General features: G+C 43.3%; 1 protein-coding gene across 5 annotated transcripts in view; it reads right to left on the reverse strand.

Moving 5' to 3' along the window:
* The window catches only part of sema5ba (sema domain, seven thrombospondin repeats (type 1 and type 1-like), transmembrane domain (TM) and short cytoplasmic domain, (semaphorin) 5Ba), a 265,659-nt gene that overhangs the window by 151,048 nt on the left and 103,020 nt on the right, over nucleotides 1-11,591 (reverse strand). For all 5 annotated transcript variants that reach the window (XM_049594061.1, XM_049594062.1, XM_049594057.1 and 2 more), the window contains one exon: nucleotides 6,953-7,177. In XM_049594061.1, the coding sequence (XP_049450018.1) occupies nucleotides 6,953-7,130 (178 nt within the window). In that variant the 5' untranslated portion in view covers nucleotides 7,131-7,177. The remainder of the gene's footprint in view (nucleotides 1-6,952; nucleotides 7,178-11,591) is intronic.

Here is an 11,591-nt window from a genome sequence, read left to right on the forward strand (position 1 = left end):
CTGCTGCTGGTTGAATTCTGTAGGCTGCTCGCACAGCGTGCTGAATGATTTAAGCCTACTTTGCTTGCTCAACTATTTTTAGTCGCAAATGCGAGTGCGGTGACGGACGGATCGCCACACTGCCGACATTTTACTCCGCCCGTCACGGCACGCTGTTTGATTGCGTTATCAAAACACGGCACTATTATTCAGCTTTGTTTTTCACTTATTCCACCGAATACCAAATGTGTGTTTTTTTGCAATATTCGGCCGAATATATTCGGTTACCGAATATTCGGTGCATCCCTATTAAAGTGACAGGTTGGTGCCATCTGTTGAAATGTTGCTACCACGGTGACAACGTTGGTTTGTCAACATAACCATGGTGTAACCCCAGACTCACAGAGTATAGAAGTAGCTGTAACTGTAAAGTTTGGTCACCTAAAAAAGTCTTGTTCAGTGTTCGGTTGTACTAAAAGACCCTCTAAGGAGTCGGATGTTCAGTTTTGACACACATTTTCTTTTAATGGTCTTTTTTTGCTGGCAAAAATTAGCATTAACATTGTCACAGTTTACAATAGCTGTAAATGTACAATGCTTTTCAATTCATGCTTTGGCAAAATGTTTCAGTCGTCACCATGGTAGCCATTTATGTTTCCGTTGTGCTCAGCAGAATCCGCAAAGACAGCTGTTAAAAATCACACCGATATCTGTACGTTATCTACAGTGATTGATCAGCTCCCAGTGTCTGTCTGCAGCAGATTCTCTTCACTCACTGTGGTGAGCTGGGAAATAAAATTAATGAATCAATAAATACAAGTGGAGTCGACATGAAAAAAACTGACGACAGCATACGACGATGTCCACGACATAAGGTTCTCCTGACATTAAAAACAGTGTTGAGTGACACCTCTCATCATTTCTGTTGAGCAACACTCAGAAAAAGTCTTGAGTACCCTGTTGTGAATTAAGCTTAAAGGTTAGCTCCACCCTCTCTCAAATATGGTCACTAAAATGCCTTCAGAACAGGAGTCCACAGACCAGTGGGTAGTCAGATTAAACATCCAGCAGAGTTTAAAGACCCTCTCTAATATCTGGAAGTACAATCTGAAATTAAAACTAAGTTGTAGTCAAGTTTTTCTTAAAGAAAGTCCATCTTTGTGTCAAAGGTCTGGGAGAGATTCAGGATTAATCTTCTGTCCATGGAACTAAAACAGCTGCCGTACTGGTGATAGATGTATCAATGCATTTGTTGACAAATTCAGCTCGGCGTCCACGGAGCCAGAGCTGAAATACTTAAGGATGGAGCCAGGCTTTAATGCAGATAGCATGCTCCAGTGGAGGGACCGATTCAGAGGCCATAGCACAACTGATCCCTTCACCCGGCTCACACACACACTGCCTGGATTAAATCTCACAGGGAAACTGAGCGCCACACAAACACCCACTCAGAGTGGCAGTGGAACATATGAACACAAACAAAAACTCTGACTTAAAGCATGTACACTTTGGTGCACACGCTGCATGCACATTGTGAAATCTTCTTAGCTGGCTCCCTGGTCTCCTCCAGGTGACGAGGGAGCGCTCCAACAAGCTGCTATAAAACGCTCATCAATCACGGAGGCTAATCTCAGGTTCTCACTGACACTTTCATTGTGCAGGCCTTTTCTATACGGCTGCCTCCACATAATGCCCCGCTCTGCCTGCTATGGCAGGCCGGGAGCCCTGCAGCTCCCTGCCATGAGAGCCGTTCTCAAGTGGCGTGCCTTTGAAGTGAAGCACCGGTGAAGCTCGGGCTAATCTGGACATCTGGAGTCCTGCTGTGTGAAGCAGTACAGAGGCAAAGACTCAGCATATAGGTGACCTCCGCTCAGTTTTGTGGGGACTGATAATGGACTTTTCACCACTTCTATGGAGAGAGAATCCAACACAAAGCAGCTGCAGTCTTCAGGCATTACACAGAAAGTCCAGTAAGGAAAAAAAAGGTGGCACAAGGCTCTTTATTTCTGTCTTCAGTTCCATTAGCCAGAGTTCAGACCTACAACACGGTGAGTTGGCCCCGGGGTGCAGAGGGAGGCTCAGCAGAGAGCAAGACTGCAGAAAAAGACTGGAGGAAACGTCTGCGGTGTGGTTTGGAGGGGGCAGAGTATATTTCTAATCACAAGAAAACCTCCCGGCCACCTCTTCCATTTTTGTGTTTCTGTCCCTCGATCCCCACCAGCGATTTTTCGGTCCTCCAATCTTGGTCGCTGCTCTCGGCAGAGGGAACACAAACAGCCCTATTCAAAAATAAACACAGCAATTTTGTGCGTGTTTACCTTTCATTCTGCCATATCTATCTGTGATTCGCTGCCCCCAAACTGTTCTGTTCCATTTCATGCCGTGAGGAAGACCTTGTTTCTCGGCCCACTGTACAGATGAACGGGTGAGATAGAGAGCGCCATTATTCTGCACAATCATTTCTATCTTGTCCCCTCTTGCTTTCTCTTGTTCTTTTATAGCTGCACGCTGACCTGCGTGAATGCCAGGCAGCGAGGTTTTATTGCAGGTGGCACAGGTATATGTTTATGAAAACAGTTTATTCTGTTGCCGTGGAAAGTGCCATTCATAACATGATCATACACAGAGAACATGTGTGCTGGGCCACAGCGTCAAATAGAGAACTGTCCTTTTCAGATACATGGGAGCAATAATTTGGTGCATTGAACCCCTTTCAGAACACATAAAGAGCACACACACACACACACACACACACACACACACACACACACACGGCTTCACTGCCTGTTAGGAGGTGATGAGAGAGATTTGAAACTCCGACAGCGATCGAGGTTCAGGACAGATTTTATAACGTTGAATAGATTCTGTGGCTTGTCTTTAAATTAACCCCATCACTTCTGCTTCCCCGTCAGATCCTGTTTACCTTCCAGAGAACCAGCCGCAGCCCTCATAAATGTTTCTGTGGAGGGTTCAGGTTTATGTTTGGAGCATGACCGGAGGAAGAGCTGAACCCCTTCTGGCTTCATTATCTTATCTTTCACTGGAGGTGCAGTTAGAGGAGAATTTCTTCCTCCCTGTACGATTGTTAGCTCAGAGAGAAGCTCCGACACCAACATCTGACATTTACTATTGATTCTTCTTCCACTGTTGAAAAGGTTCAGTTACATTTCTTTCGTTGACGTGAGGTCATACGGGCACCTCAACATTAAAGAATAAATCAGTCATCACTCCCATCAGTTATAACATCATCAGAGTCACTGCTCCGGTCTGAGGACGCAGTAACATCACTAAATGCACATGATCTAAAACTCTAATTCCTCGTACTGTAAGAAAGCTGACTACACACAGCTACAGTAAGAACAGGAGGTCAAAGCTGATGCAGGAAGTGTCTGTAAAATGTGAATGATGTTTACAGCAGAAAGTTTGGGTATTAATTTTCAGTGTCTTCTAAGACGGACTAACCTCTGGGTTTGTTTACAACCTGTCTGACTGTGTTTATTATCCTGTCTGACTTCTTTTCAGAGTCAGTGTGAGCTCAGAGGGAGACGCACACAAAATAAGACTCTATAAAAAGACAGAATTATCCTTTAACTATTATGATGTCAGTCAATATTACTGCTGCAAAATATGATGTTTTTTCTTGTCATCAAGGTGTCAACGTGCCGGATAAACACATCACCAGAGACTGTGACGCTCGCTTTGAATACAGAAACATATTAAATTCTCTCTCTGTATCGTGTGATCTGTTCACACTGTAACTGTAAATACAACATCTACTGCACATCTGTCCGACGCTGGAGGAAGAATCCTCCTCAGCTGCTCTTCATCAGCTTTTTCTTTGAGATTTCTTCCTGTTAAATATTTTTTAGGAGTTTGTCCTGATCGACTGTGAGACACTGAGGACAGAGGGAGATGTGTGTTGTAAAGTCCTCTGACACTAACTGTGATTTGTGATTTTGGGCCATATTAGTAAAACTGAGCTGAAATTAAAATTTAAGGGGCAACCTCCTGGGCAAAAAAATGAACCCAGGCTGGCTCCAGGAGTGAGTCAATCCTCATTAGACCTCCATGTTAAAATGTGGAAGTAAACATGTTTACAGCCTGGTACTAAAAACAGTTTTGGTCACTATGGCTAATTTCCCCATTTATGGCGACTGCAGGGGGGAGACTTTTGATATAATTCACCTGTTTGAGTGTTATGAAAGCTTAAAGTTGACAGCTAGGTGTCATCTGTTGACAAGCTACCACCACTGCGAGAACATTGGTTAGGTAACGTGACAACCCAATCTCCCTACGAAGTCTGTTTAACTGTACGCAACAGCGTCAGGGGGAAACGTGGTGGGAGACCAACGAAAGTTATCGCGGGGGAGGGGCGGTGGATGGGTCCAACAACCAGTGACTTTCACTCAGGAGGCCGGTGTTCACTTCCTGTAAGACTGTAAAGCCAAACCCTGTTCTTTGTTCCTAAACCCAACCGTGTGTGTGTGTGTGTCGGCTAAACGTAACCACGTGTGTGTTGGCTAAACGTAACCACGTGTGTGTGTTGGTTAAACGTAACCACGTGTGTGTGTGTCGGCTAAACGTAACCATGTGTGTGTTGGCTAAACGTAACCACGTGTGTGTGTTGGTTAAACGTAACCACGTGTGTGTGTGTCGACTAAACGTAACCACGTGTGTGTGTCAGCTAAACATAGCCACGTGTGTGTGTTGGCTAAACGTAACCACGTGTGTGTGTGTCGACTAAACGTAACCATGTGTGTGTGTCAGCTAAACATAGCCACGTGTGTGTGTGGCGGCTAAACGTAAAAACGTGTGTGTGTTGGCTAAACGTAACCACGTGTGTGTGTGTCGACTAAACGTAACCACGTGTGCGTGTCAGCTAAACATAGCCACGTGTGTGTGTCGGCTAAACGTAACCATGTGTGTGTGTGTCGACTAAACGTAACCACGTGTGTGTGTCGGCTAAACGTAACCACGTGTGTGTGTCGGCTAAACGTAACCACGTGTGTGTGTCGGCTAAACGTAACCACGTGTGTGTGTCGGCTAAACGTAACCACGTGTGTGTGTCGGCTAAATGTAACCACGTGTGTGTGTCGGCTAAACGTAACCACGTGTGTGTGTCGACTAAACGTAACCACGTGAGTGTGTCGGCTAAACGTAACCACGTGCGTGTGTGTCGGCTAAACGTAACCACGTGTGTGTGTCGACTAAACGTAACCACGTGTGTGTGGCGGCTAAACGTAACCACGTGTGTGTCGGCTAAACGTAACCACGTGTGTGTGGCAGCTAAACGTAACCACGTGTGTGTCGGCTAAACGTAACCACGTGTGTGTCGGCTAAACGTAACCACGTGTGTGTGTTGGCTAAACGTAACCATGTGTGTGTGTGTCGGCTAAACGTAACCACGTGTGTGTGTCGACTAAACGTAACCACGTGTGTGTCGGCTAAACGTAACCACGTGTGTGTGTTGGTTAAACGTGGAAAGTCCATGACCAACGTGGACATGTGATGAGGTCACAGTGAGGATGTGTTGAATGTAACCACTGCGGTGACCCCAGATTCAAAGAGTATAGACGTAGCTGTTGCTATTTCAGTGTGTTTTCAGTTCATGAAAGTTAATTGTAACATTTTTATCACCTTAGTTGGGTTGAAGTAACACACCCTTTACAGAGTCAGATATTCAGTTTTTACAGTAAGTACATTTTGCTTTAATGGTTTAAAGCCTGTTTTTTGTGAGTGGAAATTAGCATTAGCATTATCACAGTTAATCATCGCTGTGAATGCACCTTGCTAACCAAACTAGCATCTACCATTAGTGTTAGCTCCACACTCTCATCCAAATACCGTCAATTATGGCTCCAAAAATCCAAGATGGCCACAGCCAAAAGACTTCAGAACCTAATGAGTGACATCACTGTCGCTACACCCATGATTTTATACAGTCTATGATTAAATAACACTGTCTCTGTGTGCTCCTTTGTCTGATATGCTGTTAACCCTCTGACCAATCAGACAGTCCTCGCCGTGACATCATCTGACTGATCAGGATCTGTATTCATGAGGTATCAGACTGGTGCTGCTGTACTCTGCACGGCTGAAGGAGGAAAGTGAGGATGAGTGCAGACACAGTGTGAATGTCAGAGAGGAAACATTATTTTGAACAGATGCTCAGGGATTTTCTGAGTTAGTTAAAAGAGAGTATCAGTAGAAAACTGCACTTTAAAATGTGACTATCCTCCTTTATATTTTTTCAGTGGTGCCTTTTGTGTTGGCTCAGTGTTCAATAACAAAACGTCAGAAATCATTTCCTTTGATTTTTTAATTCAACAAGCAATTTGTTGTATTTTATCAGTCAACTGAAGCAGCACAGAGGCATCGTGACGCCTTTGTCAGAGTGTAACTGGGTTACTGTGAAATTTACAGATAAGAAATCCAATTTCTGGAATTAGTGTTAGGTCTCAAAGAAACCAGGTTAACTCAGCTACATTTGGACTTGAGAAGCCTCATCTCTCCTCCTAACCAGACTTCTAACGAGAGTTTATGTGCGTGGCAGACAAAGTGCTGCAGCGGCATCAGTGCGACGAGGATGAAAGTCAACATCATTATTTAGAGCGGAGGGTCGCTGTATCCAAATAATTAAATCCAAAGTCAGACTAAAACTGGAACTGACGCTAAAATAAAAAACAGCAGCTTCTTTCAGTCTGAATAAATTCAATATTTTGCAATTTATGAACACGTCCTGCGCTGTGAGGAAGAACTGTGCTCGCTCACTGTTCTCCAAATGATCTTGTAAAAAACAACGTCTAATCTAAAGCCTTGAAATAAGCTGTGGTTCAACAGTGTGGAAGATAAGAAGGAGAAATGATAACTGGCGAGCTGTTTGTAAAGACAGGTCTGAATTCTCCCAGTAAACAGTTTTCTCGTGTCCTTGTGAAAGTACAGCGTTGTCAGATATTTACAGATGATGTCTGACCTTGGATGGAAACCTTTGGATGTTCTTTCTTCGTGCACTCCGGTTGGGTCAGCGGGTCAAACAACGACGGGGTCGCCGGGGCAGCCGAGTTCTGCGTGAAGACAGCTGGGAGGAGGAGGAGGAGCAGGAAGAGGCCGGCCATAGACGAGGGGGTGGAGTCCTGCGAGGACGCTGTCATGGTGATGACCTCTCCTCTAACTGCCAAGGTGGGCCTCTGGGATACAGCTGCAGAAGAGAAGAGTTTCAGCACCTCAATGCAACATTTTTCACACCTGGCTTCAAAGAAAAGAATCTCTCTCTGAGTCACTTCAAAATCATTTCTTCTCTCCAACTTTCAATTCCTGTGGGCTCTGAATCCAGCACAGAGGAGCAGGAAGAGAATGAAAAATAATGCAAAAGGCATAAAATTTTGGTAAAAAAAAGGACATATACGTGGGATGAAAGCGAGGATGTTAGGTAACTAGCGGGTGGCTGGAAAGACAAGATACAAAGCTGAGTAAATTACAGAGTAAAAAAGAGGAGAGAAAGAGAGATAGAAGGTGTGAAGGACACAGAGTGGAAAAGAGAAACTGGCCAGAAAACTCTTCCGCTTCAGCAATGAGCCATTTCAAAGAAATACCTAACCTCTGACCTCCAGATAATTATTTAAAATGTGCAATTAAACTCTGGGAGTTAATTTAATGGCTGATTAAAATGAGAAAATTGAATGCAGTAGTGGACTGTTCAATGAGGCAGAAGCTTCCTCAAGTCGATGGAGCAGAAATGAGCTCACTTAAAATTTGTGGCTCTTTGAGATGAGCTGGGAAAATGTTTGCACAACTATTAACTTCCTGTCCGCTCAGAAGGCACTTTTACTGCACGTGTGATGCATATCAGCACATGAATAATATCCAGTCATCCTCTGACCTCTGTGTCCGAGCCGTATTTAAGCAGCGCCAGCCAGCACACACACACACACACACACACATACAAATGCTCCAACAGAAAATGCACATGCAGGCGCTCTGAATGCATCCTGAGCAAATGTAATCTCTTCCAGTCGTAACATATGAGTCTACAGAGCTGAGCTGAAACCAGCAGTTCATCATCTCCCGGCCTGCGCTCCTTACGATGTTAGCTTAGCGAGGTGTAATATCATTTAAGTAGATTAAAAACTGAGAGCATCAACTTTCTGCAGCACTTTGGCTGGGTTACATCTCTCTGTGGTGTTTTTCCTCACTAATGCTTCAATCAATAACAAATTATTAGCTTGGTTGAGTTGCAAATCAACCATCTTGCCCTGCAATCAATTATCCCTCTCTCTACAGCTGCTAACTAATTAGGCAAATGCACAGAGTGCCCATGTTTGTCATTACAAAACAGTGGAGTCAACAGGCCCCGAGCTCCTGCCAGCAAACATACTGATGATGGAACAGGTGGAAGTATTCACTGCACTCTGCACTGGACTCACTCAGGCTGGATGTGAGCTCACTGTTAGGCCCATCATACACTGGAGGACTTTTAAAGCACTTTTAAAAGACTATAAGCAGTCAGAGTAAATGTCAACATGTATTTTTAATGGTTTGATGTAATTAGAAGATGAATACAAAAGGTCTTCAGGAAAAGATCAGAATCATTTTTGTCTCAGCAGCTGGAGGGGCGTCTCCATGTCTGAATGGTCGGATTCAAACTTGTGTCGTAGCCTCATGTCACGGACAGACAGTGGCTGCGTTTCCCAGTTAAGAGTGATCTTAGGACTTAGGAGCTCAGTTAAGAACATCTTTGGTAAGAAGGGTCGCTGAGATACGAGTGTTTCCCAGATGCCTTTAATGCCCTTCTTACGATCGCTCTTTAAGACGCTCTCAACAGGAGCTGACCACTGCCGCGGTGCTGAAACTAAATCAATCGATGTCAGGCACATCGATCACCCACCACGTCATCAGCACATAAGTCACACACAGCGCTGCTACCTAACGCGCAATTCCCTGCTGCTCGTGTGTATGTGTGTTCTAATAATTCTAATGAAAAACTAAGACAGTAAATATTTGTTAATGACCTACTGTCATGATGAAAACAAGACTACGACTAAATAAGAAGCAGTCTTGGTAAGAGAATGATGAGCTCACGTGTGTGCGCTTGCGCGAGGCCGTGAGACATGGGCACCGCCTTCATGTGTGTTCACGTGCTTTTGCTGGTCTCGCGAGCAAGCACACACATGTGAGCGCGGTGCCCAGAGAGGCAGTCAGAGCTACAGGCTACAATGAGGCTAAAAACAGAGTTCAAATGAGGCTTTTCCAAACAACTTTTTATGTCGGGGCTTCAGGACACTTGGATCACTACGGACGAGCAGTATGGAGATATTTTGTGGTTTCAATGATGTGTTTTTGGACGTTTGAATCTGGGGCGCCGTCAGCCTCCATTAGGTGGAGTTGTGTTGCTACCTCCTCTCCCCTTGGATCTCTGCAAGTGATGTGAGGACTCTAAAACTTCACCTGAGCCTCCCTCGGCATATGGGTGAGTAGATAATGGCTGAATTTTCATGTTGGGTGCACTATCCTGTTAAGAGCGTTCTTAAGAAGCTCTTAATCGATCTGGAAAACGCAGCCAGTGTTGTTAGCAGCGGTACTGAAGCATAAGGACCACAACAGAAGACACTGGAAGACTTTTAAAGTTTCAAGTCAAGACAACGTCAGTTTTAGTCACACACTTTAAGATTTTACAAAGACTGCAGATCCTGCAGGGTCACTGTTTACAGACTACAGCTAGATTCCTTCTGAGATTATTTCCCATCCTGCTCCTGGTGGGAAACACTACACCAAACTCCCTTTAAGAAATGTGACATTTTAATAATTCTTCATGTGTCTGCAGAAACACATCACTCCAGACACACAAGATAAAAGGCGCCATATGTGGAAAGTATTTTGTCAATTCGGCATCAATATAATCCATAAAGATAGACTGTATCTGAGAACAAACTTCACATTTTGGATTTTCTCCCCTTAACTTGCTACCAGCCTCTGTTGGTCAGCTTTTAGTGGGAAGAGACTGTGTTCATGAACTTCAGTATTTGCATGAGCCAAAACTAAAGACGTATGATAACATTAAATACGTTTGATTTTGTGGGAACATTAAGAAAAAGACGATCGGACCACCTCACACCAAAGGATAGAGATCCCAGCAGCACACACACACCACTGAGATAAAACTCATGGTTTTATTCTGACTCTGCAAATTTGTCTGCAGCAGTGAAATCGCTTGAAATGCCATTTGGTGCGAGGCCAGCGTCGGACCACATTCAGGCTGAAAATGGCACTTCAGTTAAAAACATGCAGTTGACAGTTGAGTTTTAGTGATCCATCAGTTTCAGATCTTCATCATACTGCCTGCATCACTGTTCACCATGAGGCCACTAAGTTCACTGAACAATATGTGAGGTCTCTGAGCTGAGGGCCGAGCTCGATGTTCAGACTGTGATGGAGCTCAGCGACCAAGTAATCTGCCTTTTAGCTCGGACTGTGTTCCCTGCTCGTCTACCTGTGGGTTCTGTTACCTGTTACCAGTACCTGGACGAGATCACGTCACGGTGTGATCGCATGGCTCCCAAACATCAGGCTCAGTTTCCTCTGTCTGTGCTACAAAGCAACACTGGAGGTTCTTTAATGTCTGGAAGTTCAAAATCACTGAGAGTTTATACAGAGTTTCCCTGATCGGCTGGACTGAGCTGACACTGCACCTGCATGCAGGTGTCAGTGAGTGATGTGTGTTGGTGCTGCCTGACGTGACTCCAACATTTAACTCTGCAGATGTCAGAAAGGAAAAACACTTCATGTTCTCAGTGGTGTCTTTTTGGATCAATTGTGTTGTTTAATTTGGAAGTCCGGGCCGTTTGTATCCAGGCTCAGAGAGGTGAAAAAGAGAATTATGTTCAAGTCTTGACATCTCACAATTTCTTACAACCAAATTCTAATAAAGCCAAATCTGTCAGAATTTGAAGTGTGTATGTTTAATTGAACCTTCAGGACACAAAGCTCTTCAGTCGGATTATTTTCTGTTTAAACAGCTGAAAGATGCTGAACTAAAGTGAAGCACAGCAAATTCTGCTGCTCAAAATATTGTAGTGATGCTTTTAATCAAAACTAAAATCTGGGACCATATGTTCCTAATTTTAACATCTCCTGATTGGCAGTCTGTTCCATAATAAATTGAACTAATTATTTTTGAGACTTTGAGCAGATCGGTGCCTGGTTATCTTTCTAAACTTTTAGTTTACTTGTTTGTCATATTCTTTTATTTTATTTAACTTTATTTTATTATACTTCATTTTATTTTATCATATTTTATTTTATCTTACTCTATTATAATTTCATTTTGCTTTATATTTATTTTATTTCAATTTATTTTACCTGATTTTATTTTATTATATCTTATTTTACTTTTCTATTTCATACTTTATTTTTATTTATAATATTTTTTATTTTATTTTACTTTACATTTATTTCTTTATTTATTTCATTTAACTTTTTTTTCTACTACTATTATAATACTTTATTTTATTATCTGGCTGCATCAGTGTATTCATTCCTGTACAATCAAGACCCATTATCACACTGCAGCAGATTCAGTGCTGTCAAAAAGCAGTGTGATATAACCTGAGATATCA

The sequence above is a fragment of the Epinephelus fuscoguttatus genome, linkage group LG13 (genome assembly GCF_011397635.1).
Source record: "Epinephelus fuscoguttatus linkage group LG13, E.fuscoguttatus.final_Chr_v1".
NCBI lineage: Eukaryota > Metazoa > Chordata > Actinopteri > Perciformes > Serranidae > Epinephelus > Epinephelus fuscoguttatus.